The following is a 19754-nucleotide window of genomic DNA, read 5'->3' on the forward strand; positions in this document are numbered from 1 at the left end:
GTGTTTAAATCATAATTAGTAAAGATATTATTCTTATTATAGAACTTTAAACCAAAAATTTTGAAAATGCTTTTAAGATTTTTAATGGTTTTAACATTAGTGAATGTTTAATCTCGTTGTTGGAGACGTCCCAATAATGGGTTTTCTCATTTATTGGTGTAGAAATAATTTTTATGTCTTGATATGAATGTGGATGTTCTTGTCTGATCAATGAGAGTATCACCGTTTCATTGAAAAGATACCAATATTTTCTTATAACTATAATTTCTCCTTCTAAGTTTCGAGGGCGAAACTTTTTTTAAGGAGGGGTGATTGTAACGCCCCGTAATTTCGGACCGTTAATATATTTCGAAAATAATTTATTAATCAAATAAAATTTGATATTTAAGTATTTAAAGTAAAAATAATTCAAAGAAATATAATTTTATTATATTTTGAAGAAAAGTATTTATTTTGATAGTTTCGAGATGTTTAAAAATAGTTTAAACCGTGTAAAACTTTTTATTTCGAAATAAGGGCGTATCGGGGGGAAAATGTCAATTCTTTTGAACATTGGGTAAACGAATTTGGAAATGGGTCGTATGAGTACTCAATTTTCTTGTAATCTCGTGTTTAAAAACTTTGGTCTTGTCGGAATTTGCATTTGACTTACAGTTTTAATTATTATCGAAACGAGTCAAAACCGACTCGTAAAATCCCGACTCGATCCCGCTCTTTCCTTTCTTTCTCTCCTTTCCCGCGGGCACCTCTCCCCCTCCCTTCATTTTTCTGATTTTTTCTATCCTTCATCTTCTACAACTTACCAAACACCATTTTTATACATTCAAGCTTAAAATCGTCACATCTCCCTCATTTCTACTCGGATTTTCACGAAATTTACATTTCCGGAATCCCCTCGTCGAGATCTACAACCTTGTATGTTTTAATTTCAGTTTTCTTGAAGTTGTTTTAAGACGAATTTTCGGTATTTTCGGTATTTATGTACTTATTATGGTGTTTTATTGTTTAATTAGGTGAAGAATTGGAGGACGAGTTTGGGGACTCGTATATTGTCGAGGATAGCGGCTAGTTGTTGTTAGGGTTTGGGTTTAAGGTGCTAATTGCTCATTTTCTAGCTTAAGGTAACATATTTCGAGTTACTCGACGAATTATCGTCACAATCTTTGTTGTTTTTGTATGTTTTGTGATTTTTGTTTGAGTAATAATTTCACATGATTAAATTTGATGCATGCATGTTTAATCCATGTATTTTTGTTAGTTTTAGTTAACAAGTTAGTATTGAGAACGATTAATTATGTTTCAGACGGTCTTATAATGAATAAACATGGAAAAAAAAGGAGTAATGGTGGCGGCAATGGGCGGGCCGAAGAGCGGAGCCCGGGTCGGCCCGTTGCTTGTTTTTGGTTTTCCATGCATTGTTCGTTTTATTCTCGCCTTCTATTAGCTAGTTTAGTCGATAAAGTCATGAGTATTGTCCCGTTCTAATTATGATTTCTGTTCATAATTAGTTAGTTCAGTTGATTAAAATATTCCGAGTAGTGTTTAGGGGTTTAACTTTGTTGTATTGGATTATGGTGTTAATCACAAAATGAAGAATGAAACAAAAGTTAAAAATGGTGGAATCTTTTGTAAATGAGAGTGTCAACTAATATGTTAAAGGATAATAAGTGGAATATGCACCTAATTTAGCTTTTGTCACAGTGATAAATAATATTAGGATAGTTTATAAATTCAAAATGAATTTTATAGTGATAAGTGTAATGTTTTGATGATTGTGCCGAAAACTGAGCCTTAGTCCCTTTGACTGATGCGATGTCAGTTAAATGTGTGATTGGTCAGCCGCAATTTAACCCGTACCTGTCGCAGGGCTGGGGTTGCGGGTAAAAATTCGGTTGAATGAATTAGATAATCGGCCTTTTTCTTGTTTTAGGCCATTTATTATATTTCTAATTCACATGTGTAATTAGTTGATTTGAGTAGCATCTTATATTGTAGAAATGGTCCTAGATTCCCTGAAGCCTTTAACATGGTTAATATTGTTAGAATTAGAAATTAGTATTGAATACTTATTGAGGATTCTGTTGGATTGTATGCTGAATAGACATTTATATAGCCTTTCACATGATAGAATGTTAGAATTTATGTTGGTAAGTAGGACTCTTTGCCCTCTTATGGTTAAGTGGGTGTCTTACTTGACTTGTGTGGTGAGTCTTGTGTGGTGTGGGCTAAAGTATTCAAGCTGGGACTAGCTGGGACTAGGTCCTAGGTGAGTATTTCGGCCTTCATCATAGATAGGTCTTTTTAGTCTTTGACGAGTATATGTTCACTGCTTGATAGCCTTTGTGTTCCTGACTAGTGGATATATATCCAAGTTGGGGCATGACCTCAGTTACTTATTTTGATAGTAAGTGGTCAGCTTAAGTACTAGCCAACCCTTTGGTGAACTGCTTAGGGTACTCACTTTGTTTTAGAAAAATTGTGGGTCTTGGATGCGGTGGTGTGTATCCGCATGTCTAGGTCTGCGCAGATTTTAGGCTAGGGTTGTGTTGTCTCTTGGCCATGTTTTATTAATATTAACCGCTGAGCCAAGATACCGGTTCGATTACCTTCCCTACCTCGTGGTATAGACTCGAGTTACAAAGTGACTATTGACGGTGCTAAGAACTTATGCCTGTCTTTGATATATTGCCCTTTCTTGTATGGTGATTTTATGAATCGTAATAGGTGAGATGTAAGCGGTTCTGATTGATAAAGTTTGGATTACTATTTGTTATATGATTCACATGATAGTTTAGTTTGGTCAGTTTAGGGGTCATAGGTTAGATTACATGATAATTACATTGTTTATCATATTGTTTACATGTTACATTACATGTTACATTAATTTTGACGATTCGTGGTGGGAGGACTCAAGTTACTCCCCATTTGAATTGTGGCTTTCGTGTTTGTATAAAATGCGATTGACAGGTTGTTGATGCTTTGTTGGGGTCACAGACGAGCTAGTGAGCATAAGGAACCTTGGACCTAGTTTGGCTTTTCTTATAGTAAACCTTTTAACTTTTGGTTTTGTATATAATTTGAAGGGACATATGTCTCCCTTTTCTATTTTTGGTTTGTATCATTCTATTTTCTTATTTAGCTATGGCATGTAAAGTAGTTCATTAGCATTGCAGGTTTTGGCACCCGCCTCTTGGGAATGTTGGAAATATTGTGATTGGGTTAGAAAATTTTTTGAAATTACAGGTTTTTGGCAAGTTGAACCAATTACAAACATATCCTACCAGTTTTTCTGTAGAATTTACGCCTTTATTTATCGTTAATTTTAAGGGTGTCACATACTACGTAGAATAACAAAAAAAAAAAAAAAAAAATCTCAAAAACTCATTAAGTGTGAGGTAGTATATCTAATGTACAATCCTTTTCTCGTGAAAAAGGGTATAATACAACACATCTGAAAATAATCAGACTCGAAATCACTCGACCATCACCCGGTCCAAACTAAACTACTTCGTATCACGCACCCAACCCAACTGATTTATTTATTTGCCAAATATAGACCGAGGATCGGACCCGTAAATAACCCCTAATACCGGGGCAAAAATAAATACACAAAAAAACAAATTTATAGAGGACCATTGTCAATGAAGCCTCCTCCGGGTCCTCCCACATTCTTACGAGTATTTTTTTTTCCGTTTCGGTCTTGTTAGCTTGCTTAACTCTCTTTAGAGTTTTCTTTTTATAGTATAACCATCCGTCCATCCATCATACTGTACTTGCTTCTTCTGCATACTGTGCATTTCTGCATGTAACAGCGTAACACTCTCACCCTCTACACTTTCTCTCTCTAGACTTCTACACTTTATCTCTCTAGAACTATACACGCTTCTCTCTCTTTTCTGGTAAAATTCACGCCTCTCTCTGTTTTCTAGGGTTTATGTTACGCCTTCTATTTTTGTTATTTTCTTTACTGAATTTCGGCTGTTTTTGCTGTAATTGCGCTTTTAATCGTTTAAATTTCGCATTTTTGTGTGTTTATGTTTGTTATTCAGTTGATTAAATTATTTTATTCAAGTTTGAAATTGTTATGCTAATTATTTTGAGTAATTGTTCGCATTTCGCTTCGAAAATTTGTGCGTAAAGAGAGAAAGTTCGATACTTTATTGATTTAGGTATTGAACTATTGATTTAAGAATTATGCGACAGAATTTTGGTGTAGTTTTTCATGAGTTAGTTTCGAGTTTTAATTGCGATTTTAAGTATCTTAGGGAAATCGCGGTTCGTCATCTGCGACTGTTCGGATCTTTTTTATCTGTGGTTTGGCTCACAGGAAGGTGATTAGCTGCTACATTGTGAGACGGACTTTTTTTTCTTTCTTTTTTTTCGGAATTGTGACCGCTGAGTTCCTGTTGAATTGCGGATTGCTAAGCATCTTTGCTCTTTTCGATACTATGAAGTGTCAATTATAAGCAGTGACTCTTCAACTGCATCAAAGCGTCAAGCTTTTGTTTTGTTGTTGCTAGGAAGCACACGAACCTGCATTGCTCATAATTCAGTCTGTTCGCTCATTAATAATACGTACAATGCAATTATTATTACTGTTTTACCCTAAGCATTGCATTAGTCGGTTGCATATTAGGAAGGTTAGGAATAACCGACACACGTTAACTTGCAAATCTACTTTCTTGTTGCCTTAATGATAACTGATGTGAGGTGCACTTAATATGTGGAAAACACGATAAGAAGAGAATTTTAGTACTTAAGCCAAGCTGTGCGAAAAATCAAATCACAAGGATTCTGTGGGATGGAGAGTGATTCATAGAAATACTCTCAAATTTTGTGCGCCACATAATTTATTTGAAATAAATTTATAACCCCTCTATGATTTTGGGATTAAGATTTTCGCAATGGACTTATAGTTCTAGGAAATGCTTTTAAGGTGTCGTATTTGCTCTATGTTTGATTAAATTTATTGGCATTGCAATGTATTTCTGTTTGCGAACGCCCTAGAACATGCTCTATATAAAAGCGCTTTAGGTTTTTTGGCTGGATTATATGAATCTTTGCACTGACTTTCTCTGTTGTTCATTTTGCTAGGTTTCAAAAAGGCATATATGGGTTCCAAGTCCCGTTCCAAGTCTGGTTCTGAGAGACGTAAGTATTTACCAGAATTACAAGCAAAATGACTTGATTGTTTAATTTGAACTAATTGGTATCCATTGTCATACTTGATTTGGGGTATTGCAGCTGGTTCACCATGCTACTACAGGCTGATGAAAGATGCCAAAGTAATATGTCGTACAGAGTGCCCGAATCCACCAACTCCACCAATTCCACTGTATGTATATTATTCATGCTCTGTTTCACACTTTCAGCATATAGGGTGAACTAGGGCTTTCCGTATTTTGTAGCACAAGTATGAGCATATGGGGCTTCTTTTGAAGTTAGATCCTGGCTAACATCACAAACTTGCAGTTCTTGTTTAATTTTTCTTACATATATTTTTCACGAGCTCACCTATTCTCTCATAGTCTCATGCGTGTATTGAAGTCTAGCCTTCCAATTATCTGAGAAAGAGTGCTTTGTGAATTTTGTGGACGTGCCTCTGTTTGACCAGCTCATCAATGTCATTGGTAATATGATAGATCTGATTAGGATATCAATCCATTGAACAGAACTCAACCAAATGAGCTCACGTATTCTCATGTGTGTATCCAATGGAGAAGACTAATCTTACATTTACTTGAGAAAGAGTGCTTCATGAATTTTGTGGATGAGTGCCTTTGTTCAACCAGCTCATCAAAATCATTGATATTTTGATACATCTCCTTATTAGGTTAAGCTTTTCCTGAGGATCAGTCAATGGTTTCATATCTTAATGCTGTTGTTAGACTATACTCAATTCATTACAAGCTTACACCTAACCATATATCTTTACAAGGTTAAGAAATTATGCATCGTTTGGTAACAGCTGTTTGACTTCTTTTGGTGTTCGGCCTGTTCGCGATACTGTTTTTGTTGTCCTCAATGCCTTCCCTTCAGAAATGCCAACATATTTTGTAATCGGTGTACTTACTGTTATGGAGAAATGCAGACATATTTTGTACTCGATGTACTTACTATTATGGAAAAATGCAGACATATGTTGGACTTTGTGTACTTACTAATATGCATCTAGTAATAATATTTCATTCTGACATGCAGGTCTCCTTGTTGGGCTGTTGATATAGTGAAGAGGAAATCATTAAATGGCGTTAATGATTTGCCAAAGTTCAATCTATATCCCAAACCTGAGAATTCACGACAGATACTTGAATGGAATACATTTCTGCCTTTTCTTTACAACTACAAGAAAGTAAACATCTACTATATGTTCTTTGGTTCTTCCATTTTTAGTCTGAAGTTGTGTCAGTTTTAGTTCTATTATTGCTGGATATCGATGCATAGCTATCTTGGACACACACATTCTTATAATGCAGGTGGTGTCTTTCAACTAATGCTTTGATACTTCTATTTCGAATGCAATTAGTTTCTTTTAATTCAAGTGCCTTGATGCTTATACTGATGTAGGTGTAAAATAGCAGTAATCTTGTTTGGTACTTATGTTCTTGTACTTATGTTCTTGTACAACTGTTTTCTTAGAGCTACACATACTAGAACTAGAGGAGCTGACAAACTTGTTATGCAGAGTTATTTTATGATCGTAACACATGTTGTGGTGTTTGCTTTAAAGGTTGCAGTAGTGGAATTCAATGGACTGAAGATGTACATATTACCTTCTGAACCATCATCAAGTTTGTGCCTGTCAGATGAAGACCTGCTTTTTCCTCATGCCGTGGTTGCATATGATCGAAAGGAATTGATAGTAAAGGAAGTATGTGACACTTCTGTAGACGATAGACAGGCATTAGCAGGTGGGTCTTCATATGTTCAACATAAACAAATTCAATCGTTAAGTCTACAATAACATCGAACTTCTTTTGGTCCTTATATGATGCTTATGTTTTGGCAAGGCCAGGGTGGGCTTAAAAGATCCATGCCAATCTTCATCACATTGATAGTTGCTACCTTTTACAAGTCTTTCATAAATTCCGTTTTGTTCCATCACTGTGTTTTTCTGTATTCCCAACTTCTTGACATTAGTGTCAATCGTTTGTGGATAGCGAAGTTGACCTGAAGATTCTACGGTTCTTATTTGTTTATCCTCAGAAGGCAGACACGGTTCTTATAGTTGTGCATGGTTCTACAGGTAGGACCATGAATTTATTGCCAGAAATGGAGCCATTGCCTGTAAATTTCTCTAGTTCATCTCCACAATCACACATGGTGCCTCTAAAGTCATGTTTAAAAGGTGTGAGGACGTTTGAGTTGGATGCTCATGTCAAAGGAAGCAACTCAGATGAAAAGGGTACCTGTTCCTCTATCTCCAAATGCTATGAAGCGGTTAACAGTGCTATCCCTATTCCTGTAAAAGATGTGTCTACAGAGAGGAATTTCGTCCGTGCAGACCCCAGTTATCTGAAGACTCTTGGTCAGGCTCATTCTGGTTGGATTTTTGGTGCGATTGCAGAGCTTGTTGACAACTCAAGAGATGCAAAGGCGTCACAGTTGGCAGCTGTTCTTTCTGGCCATTATTTCGCCTTTTCTTCTCACCTCATATCTCGAAATATAAGTCTTGATTATCTGTGGTTTCACAACACGTCCTTCTATGTGCAATGTATAACATCATTGGACATGTATGGTACAGGCTGGAGATTGCTGTTGAGACTATATATGACAAGACATCTGCCAGTGAGATTCCTATGCTTTCTATTGTTGATGATGGTGAAGGAATGAACCACAAAGAGATATTGAGAATGGTTTCATTTGGGCACAAGCAACCAGATGAGGATGATCTTGATCGTATTGGAAGGTTTGGTGTTGGATTCAAGGTAGTTTACCGGCAAACCTTATCCTTTCTTCTCAGTCTTTTGCTTATGTTACTTTTCTCCAAACCTATTTTAATTCCGGAGAGACTATTTTCTATTAAATCACACTCTGCACTAAAGAACCAGATCTTACATAATTTATTAAAAGGTAAATCATGGTGTTTGTTTGATTGCAATCCAATTATCTATTCAATCTTTCTCCAATTTATCAACTTGGTTGAGCAAATTTTCCACCACCAAGCTATCTTTACTGTGTGAGCCTGTAATGTGTTACCTTTTCATAAATATCCACTACATAAAGTAACCCCGGGATTGTGAAGATATTTTAGGAACATCATTAATGGTAAAAGAAGTTGGATTTCTGTGAGGTTTAAAAGTTCTTTTTTTCCTTAATTGTTTTTTGCGGGGAAGTGGCAAATTACCCCCTTAAGTTTGGTTGTATGTGCAATAGACACCCTTAAGTTTTGATGGCAGTAAATTAGCCCCTTAACTTTACTTCTAAGTGTAATCAACTCCTATCCATAATCTACTTGATTATATATCTCATTTATAAATCTAAAAAGAAAATTATTGCTAATACTATTAATAAAATGTCACAATTACTCTCTATTTCTCTAGCGAAAAACCCATCCTTACGATCCCTTACCGTTTGGCTTCTTTATTTGTTGTATATTCCGGGGAAAAAAAACCGATTCGCCAAATAGAACAACCCTATAATAATCCTTCTCAAAATTAATTAGATGCAAAAGCGATAAAGCCTTCAAAGAAATTAAATGTGTGATCCTTTTTTCAATCTCATCAAACGTGGTCACAAGTCTTACTGCTCAAGTTACTTTTATATCTGTTTTACATTGTTTGCCAATTGTATAGAATTAATCTTTGGTGGAATATTTTTGTAAAATTATGTCTAATAGGTTTAGATCTAATGATGATTTAGCGAAAGAGAAACATGCATTGGGAGTGAATGCAAAAAAGGAGGGCAAAAATGACTTTTCCAAACTAAAAAATGCTGATATTTTTTTTTTTTTCCATTAAAAGTATTGTCATTGAAATACAAGCTAGGAGTTGATTGCACTTAGAAGGAAAGTTAAGGGAATACTCCAATCAAAATTTAAGGGGTCAATTGCACATACAATCAAACTTAAGGGGGTAATTTGCCACTTCCTCCATTTTTTTTTATACTAGGGGTGGAGGATAAACAGGAGGGATGATCGGAATGGCAAAGTACTCTGTTATGAGTTTTTCTTCTACTACAAGTTTTTCTTCTACTACAAGTTTTTTTCCTTTGTGTTAACTCCTGCTGTCCAAACTTGAGATGTAGTTCTTTTTCTTCTACTACAAGTTTTTTTCCTTTGTTTTTTTTTGGAAAGAAAAAATGTGTTTCCGACACAAAGGAACAACCATGGTACTAATTACTAAGTATGGCTTATTGGCTTCCTTTAGGAATCAGATGTTGCTGTCTAAGTTTGATTGTCGGCCCATAAATGCCGCCGATATCTTTTCAAAATGTGGTCTTGATAACCTTATAACCCTCTATAAAGCGGGCTTGATACAATGGTGGGGCTACATTTGATACCATGTCGTTAGCAAGTAAAGTTGGGGATGTGCTATGCGTCGTCGGCTTTTTACTAATATCATCGACTTTTTTCATAATATTCCCACCTTTACCCTTCCTACACTTTTACATTCTCTCGATCTATTGGGTAATTACAACCATTGTTATCAGAATCCTGGATCGATCCTATGATTCTACGATTTTACGATCCAAAAATGCTTGACCGATCCCAGATCCTACGATTCTGCCACGTTTGTAGAATCTTACCATCCTATTTATTTGACATTTTCTAGAGGTAGGATCATAATACGATCCTACAATCTTATGATCCTACGATCCGACTCCATAGTAAACATAGTAAACATATTAAAATATATTTTTATATAATGACATCGTAAAACGCAAATTTCATGTAATTTGTATAAACATATTCATGAAATGATACTAAAATAATAATTATCAATATTTTGTGTGTATATATAAGCGTTTTGATCTTCAATTATACATTTTTACCAAATAAAAAACTAAATTTAGTGAATTTGTAGAATCTTACGATTCTACGATCCGATTCTAGCGATTCGATCCTATCCTCCCCATCGATTCAAAGTAGAATTCTGATCCTAACAACATTGATTACAACAATCAAAAGTTGGAATTAACAGGAAAATAAAGAAGAAATTAACATTAACAATTTCGAATGAAAACGAAAAAAAAGAAGGCAACGTATTTTCAAGAAATTGAAAGTAAACTAGCAATGAATACGGAAATTAACAACAACAACAACAACAACAATTGTTTATGACTAGAAATTAGTGATTAAGAGTGAAAAACTCTGAATGACTATAACTTTGCACTCAGCCACTCAGGTGCCTGATTGGGGCAACTTTTATTATCAAGCCGCTTGTTTAGACGAGACGTACATCCCCACCTAGGTTAGGGCATGGCTTTTTCACGTCACAATCATGGATTGAACGTGAAACATCCAGGTCCTTGCCTAGGTCATACGTGGATGTTTTACGTCCAAACCGTGGTTGGGGCTTGAAAAATCTGCCGTCTTTACCTAGGTAAGGACGTCTACGATACTCGGACACGTCTGTTGAGTGGCGTATTCCGTATCGATACGATACGGGATACGTATCGGATACGCCAATTACTGACACGATACGGCAACGACAATGGAAACATCTTGATCTTAATTTTGATGGAAAAACAAGACTTAACTGTAATATTTTAATATTTATGTATGGAAAGGATCTTATCTTGATCTTGATCTTTGGTGTGAGAAAGAGATTGATCTTGATCTTTGTGTGAGGGAGAGCGGTGTGCGTGGAAAAGGAGAAAGATTAGGGATTTATTTTTTAAAAGGGAAGTGTGGGGCAGGGGGTGGGTAGTTGGGTTAATGATACACAGCTGTAAAAGGTGATAATATTTTAATAATTACTATTGTATAGTATTTTATAGTTTTTCTTTTTCTAATCGAGAGAGATTTGGGTAGTATACTCTATAACAAGACTTGTATAAAACAAAAAAAATAGTATAAAGTATATTTTTATTTATTTCTCAAATATAATAAAAAATATATATATAAAAGGTATCGTATCCGTGTCTAAAAAAAAGTCAAGATACTCCTTTGACCGTATTCCCGTATCTATTAAAATTCAAAATCACGTGTCGGATACTCCGATACGTATCGGATACGATACTTCGTATCTGTGTCGGAGTAACATAGAAGGACGTAGATCTCATTGATAGAAACGATTTGTAAAAAATTCGCCTGATTGGATACAGGTGCGCAAAGTTATCGTTCAACGTTTTTCTTACTTAAATCACCAGTTTTATGTCGTTTTTATGGTAATAAATAATTCTTCTTAAAGACTGAAATTTGAAATCGTTGTTAATTTCTGATTTCGTTTCATTTTTTTCATTTGATTCGAAGTTGTTAGTTATCATCATCTTCTTTACATTTCCACCTTTGATGTTATATTTAACATGAAGAATGGATTGAGAAAGTGAAAGTGGGGTTTTTGAGAGATAAATGCCGAAAACGTTATAGTAAACTAGTAATTTTTTCTATTATCAAGAGTTTTGGTGTTTCTTATCTGACACAACGAAAAGGGAAATATTGAAGTATTGAATACTCCCTAGATGGATTATGAGGTTCTTTACCAAAGTCTGCAATACCAATGAAATGGTAGTGCAATGGCCTATATGGTCCTATGGATATTGTTTTTACTAACTACTGTCTGTTTCAGAATCGAGACACTTGCTCATATAGTCATTGGTGTTTCAACTTTCTGGCCTGAACTCTTTCATGTATGGCTAAATGATTGATTTATCTTATTTGTCAGACAGGATCAATGAGACTTGGGAGAGATGCTCTGGTGCTCACGCAAACAACCCAGACCCGTTCTATTGCGTTTCTTTCACAAACACTAAACGAAGGGAGAGATGTAATTACCTCAGTCCTCAGTCCTCAATCATCATGTTTGTTGTAATTTTGTTTGTTTGGAAATTCAATTATATGCTTTTATCGGATCATACGGGGCGACCAAGCTAAGCTCCACGCTAGGATATACAATAATATACAATATCTACAATAATATTTACTAATAGACATAACTGACTCTTTAGGTTTCTCTTAGTATGTTCGATGATATTTGTGTGAAAACTGGGGCTTGTTGTTCAGGCCTTCAGGGTATATTGTTTTTACAATTTCTAAAATCACCATTATACTTGCTCTGATACAGAACTTGGAGATACCCATTGTTAGCTACCGTAGACACGGACAATGCATGGAATTTGATACAAGTGTACAGTCCGATGCATTAGCAAAGTACAACCTGGAAGCCATAAAGGAGTTCTCACCATTTAATGAGTATCTTATTGGTGAAAAAGCAGGCCTGTTCCAACACAGAACAGGAACACAGATCTATATTTGGAATCTGGATAAATGGGGCTCAGATTACAGTTTAGAATGGTTACCAGGCATTCCTGGTGCAAGTACTTTTCACCAAGGTGACATCCTCATTCGTTCTAGACGTGTTAGAACGCGCCCTGGACAGACAAGTCGAAAGGTTAGACGAACTTTTGTATCATTTTAGCCACCTTTACTTTACTATTACCACGACATACTCATTGATGTATAGTTTTAGGCTTTTAGCGATTTTCACATAGATCAAGATTCAAGAAAACTGTGATTGATAGTATCACTAACGGTACATGAATCGTAAGGGAAGGGTGTGAACTGCATTCAAAACAAGTAAAAGTTGTTAGGTAAGATTAAACTGATAACTTACAAGATGCTCAGAAATTGTCAGACGACAAATATTTGGGCATGCAAACTTTTCTAAGCCTACTATATTTAGGCACAAATGGAGTAGCTTGTTCTTTTTAGCCTAGGTGGCAGGGGCCCATAGCTTACGAGAGGACCCTATATCATTTAATGCTGCGATGCTAACTGCAAATATTGTCTGCTAGATTAGTCTTGCGCTGTCGTAGTATTCTGGTCATTTACTCCTGAAATGATTTGCAGTCTTCCCTTTAGGTGGTTACATTTAAATTCTTTTGGTGTTTCAGAACGACATGTTAATTGTATCTATTCACGTTCTCTAGGTGTTTCAGAGGTCTTTAGTGACTGATGATGGTCAATACTCATCGCTAATTTTCTAATACTGCTTTCATATCCAGGTTCCGTTAGACTATTCACTGCGGTCTTATTTAGAACTCATATTTTCAGAACCTAGAATGAAGCTCTATGTTCAAGGCTCACAGGTAACATTCAAGTTTTCTTCTGCTTGTTTTGTCTTCAAGTTCTTGGTGTTGATAAAAAATTTATCCTTCCAACAGGTTAAAAGTCACCCTTTAGCAAAATGTTTAAACAATACCGATGTGATAAATGAAGTCTTAATGGGCAAGCCGGTGCATCTTACTCTTGGTCGTAGCCAAGTCGACTTGGATGAGGGAAACAGTGGAATATTTTTGTATTGGCATGGTCGTCTAATCGAGGTGAGCCCGAATCTACTCTCCACTCTGTCTCTCTTTAATTATTGTTAATGTTTCATCATGTTTATCACCATCCAAAACCTTTTTATGTTGATGTCTACATTTTTACTGAGTTTATTATTGCTGGAAATTTGATGGGCAATGTCATCAGGTTCATGTGATAGTTGTGAACATAATTCATATTGTAGATTTGTACTTTTGTAGTACTACTTTTCGAAAACACAAGACATATTTTTGAGCTTAACATTCGTTCATTCCTTTTTGTTCAAATACATGTGGTTCTCATAATTTCTACACAGGCTTACAAGCGAGTGGGCGGTATGATTCACAGTGCTGATATGGGCCGAGGTGTAATAGGCGTTATTGATGTTACTGAACTGATGGTAGGTTTTTTATCGAGTAATTCCTGTTGGTAATAATGTAGGCATGTTTTTGTTATTATACGGGCATAAGTGCTGAATCTGTTTCATGTACTCTCATTTAAAAGTCTTATTTCGACCTTCTTCGGATGCTGTTTAAAACCAGTGTCTCCTATGTTACCTCTAGAAACATTGATTATGGGGGTTACTAGTTTTTATGTTAACAAATTGTTCTTTACTTCATATGGAACATAGGATGATGGAAATGGTGGTGTCTGGGTTCATAGCAACAAGCAAGGGTTTCAGGATTGTGAAGTATATGCTTGTCTTGAAGAATGGCTGGGAAAAAAGGCAGATGAATACTGGGATACATTTTTTGATGCGATAGAGCTGGTATGTTGTCCATTTTCCCTTGTGTTCATAGTTCTCGTTGCCTCTCCAAATCTCACGTGGAAATTGTTACAGTGGTTCTGTTTCCTTCATTGTTAGAGTCGTATGCTTCTGGTATTTTTCAAGTTTTCTGCACATAATTCAGGTGGTCATGTGGTACTCTCGAGAGTATTTATTCAGTTTTTCAGCTTTGACTGTCTTTTTAATCCATGTGCTCCGTATGAGATTCCGGTTTCATTGAAAAGGCAACTGCCTCGTAAAACAACATGGAGTATGTTTTATTCAATGTTGTTGTACCGAGCCTTGAGCGGTTGATGTGGTATTAGGTACAACTGTCAATTTGAACTCAACTCTTCACCAGGCCATGGCCATGGTACTAGCTATGGATGACAATAGATATTGGGTTTGTTATGATTCAAATAAACCCAGTAAAACCCAAAATTTCCCAACCCAAATCTAATCTACTACAGTACATTCTAATGGAATTCATATTGAAACTCAATATGAAACCCAATTTGAGATTGATCTGATTGTTTTTTCCTTGCAATCAACTTCTACGTAATCATATTAAAGACTTGTAATCTTATATGTCGATAAAATTTGCCTATTATCTATGTTACACCGACACCCGTCTCACGTGTCTAACACTCGTCGTGTCCGACACGACACTTCGACACTTCACTTAAAATAGAAAACTTCGCACAACAGCCATATCCGACACTCTGACACGGATCATGAGAGTCGGAGTAACACAACCTATAATTACACCATAGTTACAAAAGAGTAAATTATCAATTACACTCACGCTTAATCCACTTTTTTAAATTTACATCCACGTCAATTTTTTTTTTAAATTACACTCTAATTAATAGGGCCATATTTTCGTCAAAATTCAATTTTTTTGGGTTAAAAAAGTAATTTTATGACGATTTTGCCCTTCCTCCTTTTTTTAAGCATATAAGTTAGATTGTTCTTTCTCCTCATTCATTCTCTTCTTAATCTTTCTCTCTCATCTTCCCCAATTTGATTTCATTCATTGTGTTCCTCATCCTAACTCTATCTCCATTGTTTTGTTTTCGTTCATTGTGTTCAATTTAAGGTTTTTGTTTAAATTTGTTAAGGTTCTTGCTAATTAGGTTGCCTTTTTTTATTTTTATCTTTTGAATATAAACTACAAACAAATACGAAAAAAGAGAAAGAAGGAGAACTTACATAAATTTGGGGATGGATGAACAATCTTTCAAATATAGGAGCTCAATAATTCAAGTTACGATTATGACGGAGATTTGGGGGAATTTTTAGGAGGAAATGTTTAAGGAAAATATTTAGGGAAAATTAGGTTGAAGAGATGACATAAGCGAAGTAACTGTCGCAAAAGCAGAGTAATAGACGTGGGGGCAAAATCGTCCCTTCATAATTTTTTTGGCCTGAAAATGGTGTTGGGTGCTAAATATAACCTGGGCTATTAATTTGGGTGTAATTTTAAAAAAAAAATTGACGTGAGAGTAAATATAAAAAAGTGGATTAAGCGTGGATGTAATTGTTAATTTACTCTTACAAAAATAAATTTATATGTAAAAAGAAAACTGTATTGCCTTGTGCTAGTGCAAGGAAATTGTTAGTACAAATTAAAGCTGCTACAAATTTTGCAAAAAAGACCCTAATTGCTTATGGCTGAAAAGAGTAATTTTTATACTTCATAAAGTAAAGGTTTTCCAATAGATAAAACAATATAAACGTGGATTTAGTTCGGGGGTTTTCAATGACGAGTTTAGGTCTGTGTTTTCAAACAATGGCTCGGTGAAGGGGTAAAGGTTTGGACACGAATTTTTCCATCCAGTTGAGCCGTTTTTGTTAAGGTTCCAAACTCAACTGTCATGCTTTAATTAAAGCTATTAGTCTGCAATATGCAATATGCTTCGCTACAGACACTATAGAAATTGATGATATTCATAGACAGGAAAGGACTTTGCTAGACTTTCTGAAAGACATTTTTTGGTTTTCTTGTCCAGGAAAAAGGCAAACCCCGCCGATACAAGCCAGATAATGAATGGGTGCAGTGTGAGAAGTGCAGGAAGTGGAGAATGTTAAATGCTGATTTTGACAGCAAATACTTGCCAAAAGACTGGTATTTACCAATACATCCTTATTGGCATTCAAATTTATGTGCATGTTAAACCTTTTATCACAAGGTGCATATGTTTTCCACTATTCGCCCCTTAAATTTTTGTAGTGTCAAAAGGAGGGAAGAAACGTGTGCATTTTCTGTTTTGTCTGTAGCACTGCAAATATTTTCAATCTTATATGTATGTTCCTGAATGTTGATGCTCTCATATTCTGTGTAATTGTTGGCATTCTATGTTCTTCTTGTCATTTATAGACTAGTCCTGAAACCTTAATGTTTTATATTTTTCATCCGTATTATTGTTGACTTTCTATGAAATTGCATCCTACATATTGGGGGCTCTATTGGCGTAGGCTGTCTGTCGAAATTCGATAGTTAGAATATATAGTCTTTTCACTGCTATATTTGTGCAATACCAATATATGATTCATCCAAAATTCCAAATATAACTTTTGACTAAGATATAAGTTGAACAATGTTGCTGACTTGAGGGTTTAAGAAAAACCTTTTTTTACCCTAGACAGTTCTTTTACCGTCTTTCTATTTACAGAGTACAGTGGTACAGCAACCCCATTGACTAAAGGCTTCCGTCATAAAGGGTTGGATACATGCAACCTTACTATTTGACAGCGTTGAATGTTACATTGATCAGTTCAAAAAGAACAGACAGTAATAGTGAATCTTTGGCTCCGTCATAAGGGTTGGCGACTTGGTGTACTTAACTTATTTTCTTATGCAATATTCCAGGGCCAAAGAATAGTGAATCTTTGGCTACGTTGAATAATGTAAGGTATTCTGTAAGAATTAAACATCTTTTTTAACTTGTTTGGTGCTGCTCTTTTCCCTTTTTTTGTTTGATTGACAGGTTTTGCTACATGAAGCCTTTCAATGGGAAATGTGAGATGCCTGAACTAAAGCCTGATCGTGGGATAGTCACAATAGGAACAAAGAGATCAGGTTACAGTTATGGCATGGCGTCTGACGACAAAGAGAGTATTCAGATTGGCAACGACAGTCCTGTATCAGAAGGTATTCACTTATCGTGACATATTTACTATGAGAGCTGATATACTGTGCATACACTGGGTGTATTTCAAATTTGCATACACTAATACTGTACTATAATAAAATGGCATGGAGGGAGTACATACGTTAGTCATTGGAAGAGTGTTATTGGGAGCATGGTCCTCCAACCTAACATGCGAAAAGACATGCGAATAATGCTTACATGGTGCGTTCCCAGTTACTATTTACCCTTGCAGCGTAACTGCGTAAGGCATGAAATAGTGTTCCAACTAACATCTCTCTAGCTAGGATGTAAAAACTTGGAGCGTTGATGGTCCTAGAAAGTTTTAACTTAAAAATCCACTGTCACGCTAGTTGTATGTGACTAGATTTCATGCTCCCCTCCTCTTTCAGGTAAGAGTACCGAGGATGATCCAAACTACACCACCAAGGATGATGTTGAGCCCCGTCCCCATAAAAGGCTTAGAAGAGGACCTCGACGAAGCTATGTGAAGAAGTAATTGTGCGATTCTTGTTCGACTCAACTGGAGATTTTTGCTACTCCCCTAACACATTCACGTTGATGACGATTACGGGTACTTGTACAAGGTTAGCGTATAATAGGTGATGTAAATACTCCCCTTGTGCATGGTAGTTGGTGTAGAAACTAGGTTAATTCGAATGTTCAATTTGTTGAAGAGCTCGCTGATATATTTTGGCCACATGTGAGCTAGTCCTACTGTCAATTAGTTTAAAGACCATTGAGTTAGCCTTAATGTCATTTGGATTAGGGTTACTTTCATGAAGTTTTTGGAATTGTCGAATGGATCATCTCCCGTCTTTGTGGGTTTGATCTTTGATCCGACATTGATGGCATTACCTTACGGAAAGTTCTCTACACTTTCAACAAGAGTTCTTGAAGCTCTTGTATGTAGAGATAAAATTGTCGATTGATGGGATTAAAGTCTATAAAATTAGGGACAAGAAATATGTTAAATTGTAAATCACTTGTGGGCGTTTGGTTTATATCTTACAAGGATTGAAATTAAGAGATATCCTCCTCGTCCCAGTGAATAATTTACACTTCTTTATTTTGTGAGAGAAAAATAAAGAAAGTGTAAACTATTGAGTGGGACGGAGGGAGTATAAGGAAACAAGTAAAGGGATTATACCTACTTTATCGTCTTAGTTACTCGGCGAAAGAGAAAATAAGTCTATGGAGTAGGTTATAATGCCCAATTGCGGAATTGCCCATGGTATGAAGTCACTACGAAAGGCTTCGTTTGGTAAGTTGTTTGAATTCCATTCAAAATCTGGACACTTTGAAAAGAGCTCCACAGTATTGCTTAATGGTAAACTTGTATAGTTGTGTTGAGACTTTGTGAGGCGCCAAGAGTAGTGACTACGACTAGTGATGGATGCATGAGTTTGATTATTATATCATTGATCTTAATCCATTATCACTTTATTTGTTAGTATTAATTACATACTTTTACATTTAAACTCGTACTAATTCTCATATGAGACGGTCTCATGATAATTTTATCATGAGGACCTCTGATATAATAATTCCATTTTATTTCTATTATTAGTGACTAATTTGTTAATGTATCACATTATTTTAATGTGAGACGGACTCTTTAATTAGATAGGCAGGCGCATAATTCTACTTAAATACGCACTGTAGAAACAACGAGGGTGTAAAACAAACAGACGAAAGCTCATATTTAAAGGGCTCTAGAAGATTCAGTATTTTGCCACAATTATACTAGTATCAATGATCCACAAGATCAATCATTCTAAAATATGTAAAACAATGAATTATCAGTCTCAAAATGTGAACTGGCACAGGTAATCTAAGTTGTCGAGAAAAATGGAAATATTCCATTACAAATGACCGATTATTCATCTTAAGTTAAAGACGGGTCAAATATATCTACGTGGATAAATAGAATAAAAGCATAGTGTATTACAAAAGGTAAAAAGTTTATCTTATATATCCATCTAGGGGTAATATTTGACTCCTTTTAAGCTTAATACGGATGATGTGGACTAGGTGATGTCTATATGAGATGAAATGTAGGTCCACGCCAGCTGGCTGCTTACGCATACATGGGTGGGCTTGAGCTCATAATCCTCGTGATACTTTCTACTTTTTTTTTGTATCATGCATTCATGCTCACATACTCTACTCACACACTACTTTCCTCCATTTTTTTTCCTTTGCCGTGCCTTGAAAAGCTTACTACACTAAATTCGTTAACTTACTTGATAATCCTTACTTTATACGGAGTATAAAATTATAAATATAATTAAAAAAAATGATCATGCAACATTTTCAATGACAATGATTTTATAAAACAGTAAAAAGCTCAATCATAATATACGTTAAA

At 35.5% G+C, this 19754-nt stretch overlaps 1 protein-coding gene and 1 long non-coding RNA gene across 7 annotated transcripts; both read left to right on the forward strand.

The window, feature by feature from the left end:
- Positions 1 to 749: 749 nt before the first annotated feature.
- LOC141631287 (uncharacterized) lies at positions 750 to 3189 on the forward strand. Its single transcript, XR_012537611.1, has 3 exons — positions 750 to 915; positions 1014 to 1121; positions 2968 to 3189. It is a non-coding gene; the product is annotated as an uncharacterized LOC141631287 (long non-coding RNA).
- Positions 3190 to 3673: 484 nt separating this feature from the next.
- Positions 3674 to 18228, forward strand: LOC141643433 (uncharacterized). 6 transcript variants are annotated; one of them, XM_074452592.1, is made up of 17 exons: positions 3744 to 3899; positions 5095 to 5151; positions 5245 to 5335; positions 6202 to 6352; positions 6731 to 6911; positions 7247 to 7405; positions 7505 to 7604; positions 7745 to 7928; positions 11829 to 11930; positions 12228 to 12554; positions 13168 to 13251; positions 13327 to 13485; positions 13782 to 13865; positions 14097 to 14234; positions 16244 to 16359; positions 17222 to 17385; positions 17776 to 18228. In XM_074452592.1, exons 2-17 carry the CDS (start codon positions 5112 to 5114, stop codon positions 17880 to 17882), a joined length of 2187 nt encoding a protein of 728 aa, XP_074308693.1. In that variant the 5' UTR covers positions 3744 to 3899; positions 5095 to 5111; the 3' UTR covers positions 17883 to 18228. The 6 variants fall into 6 exon arrangements, with proteins under 6 accessions (XP_074308691.1, XP_074308689.1, XP_074308693.1 ...); XM_074452591.1 differs by lacking the exon at positions 17776 to 18228 and adding an exon at positions 17497 to 17681 and having other exon boundaries at positions 3793 to 3899; XM_074452590.1 differs by having other exon boundaries at positions 3674 to 3813; positions 7247 to 7604.
- Positions 18229 to 19754: the final 1526 nt, after the last annotated feature.

The sequence above is a fragment of the Silene latifolia genome, chromosome 2, assembly GCF_048544455.1.
Source record: "Silene latifolia isolate original U9 population chromosome 2, ASM4854445v1, whole genome shotgun sequence".
Lineage (NCBI taxonomy): Eukaryota > Viridiplantae > Streptophyta > Magnoliopsida > Caryophyllales > Caryophyllaceae > Silene > Silene latifolia.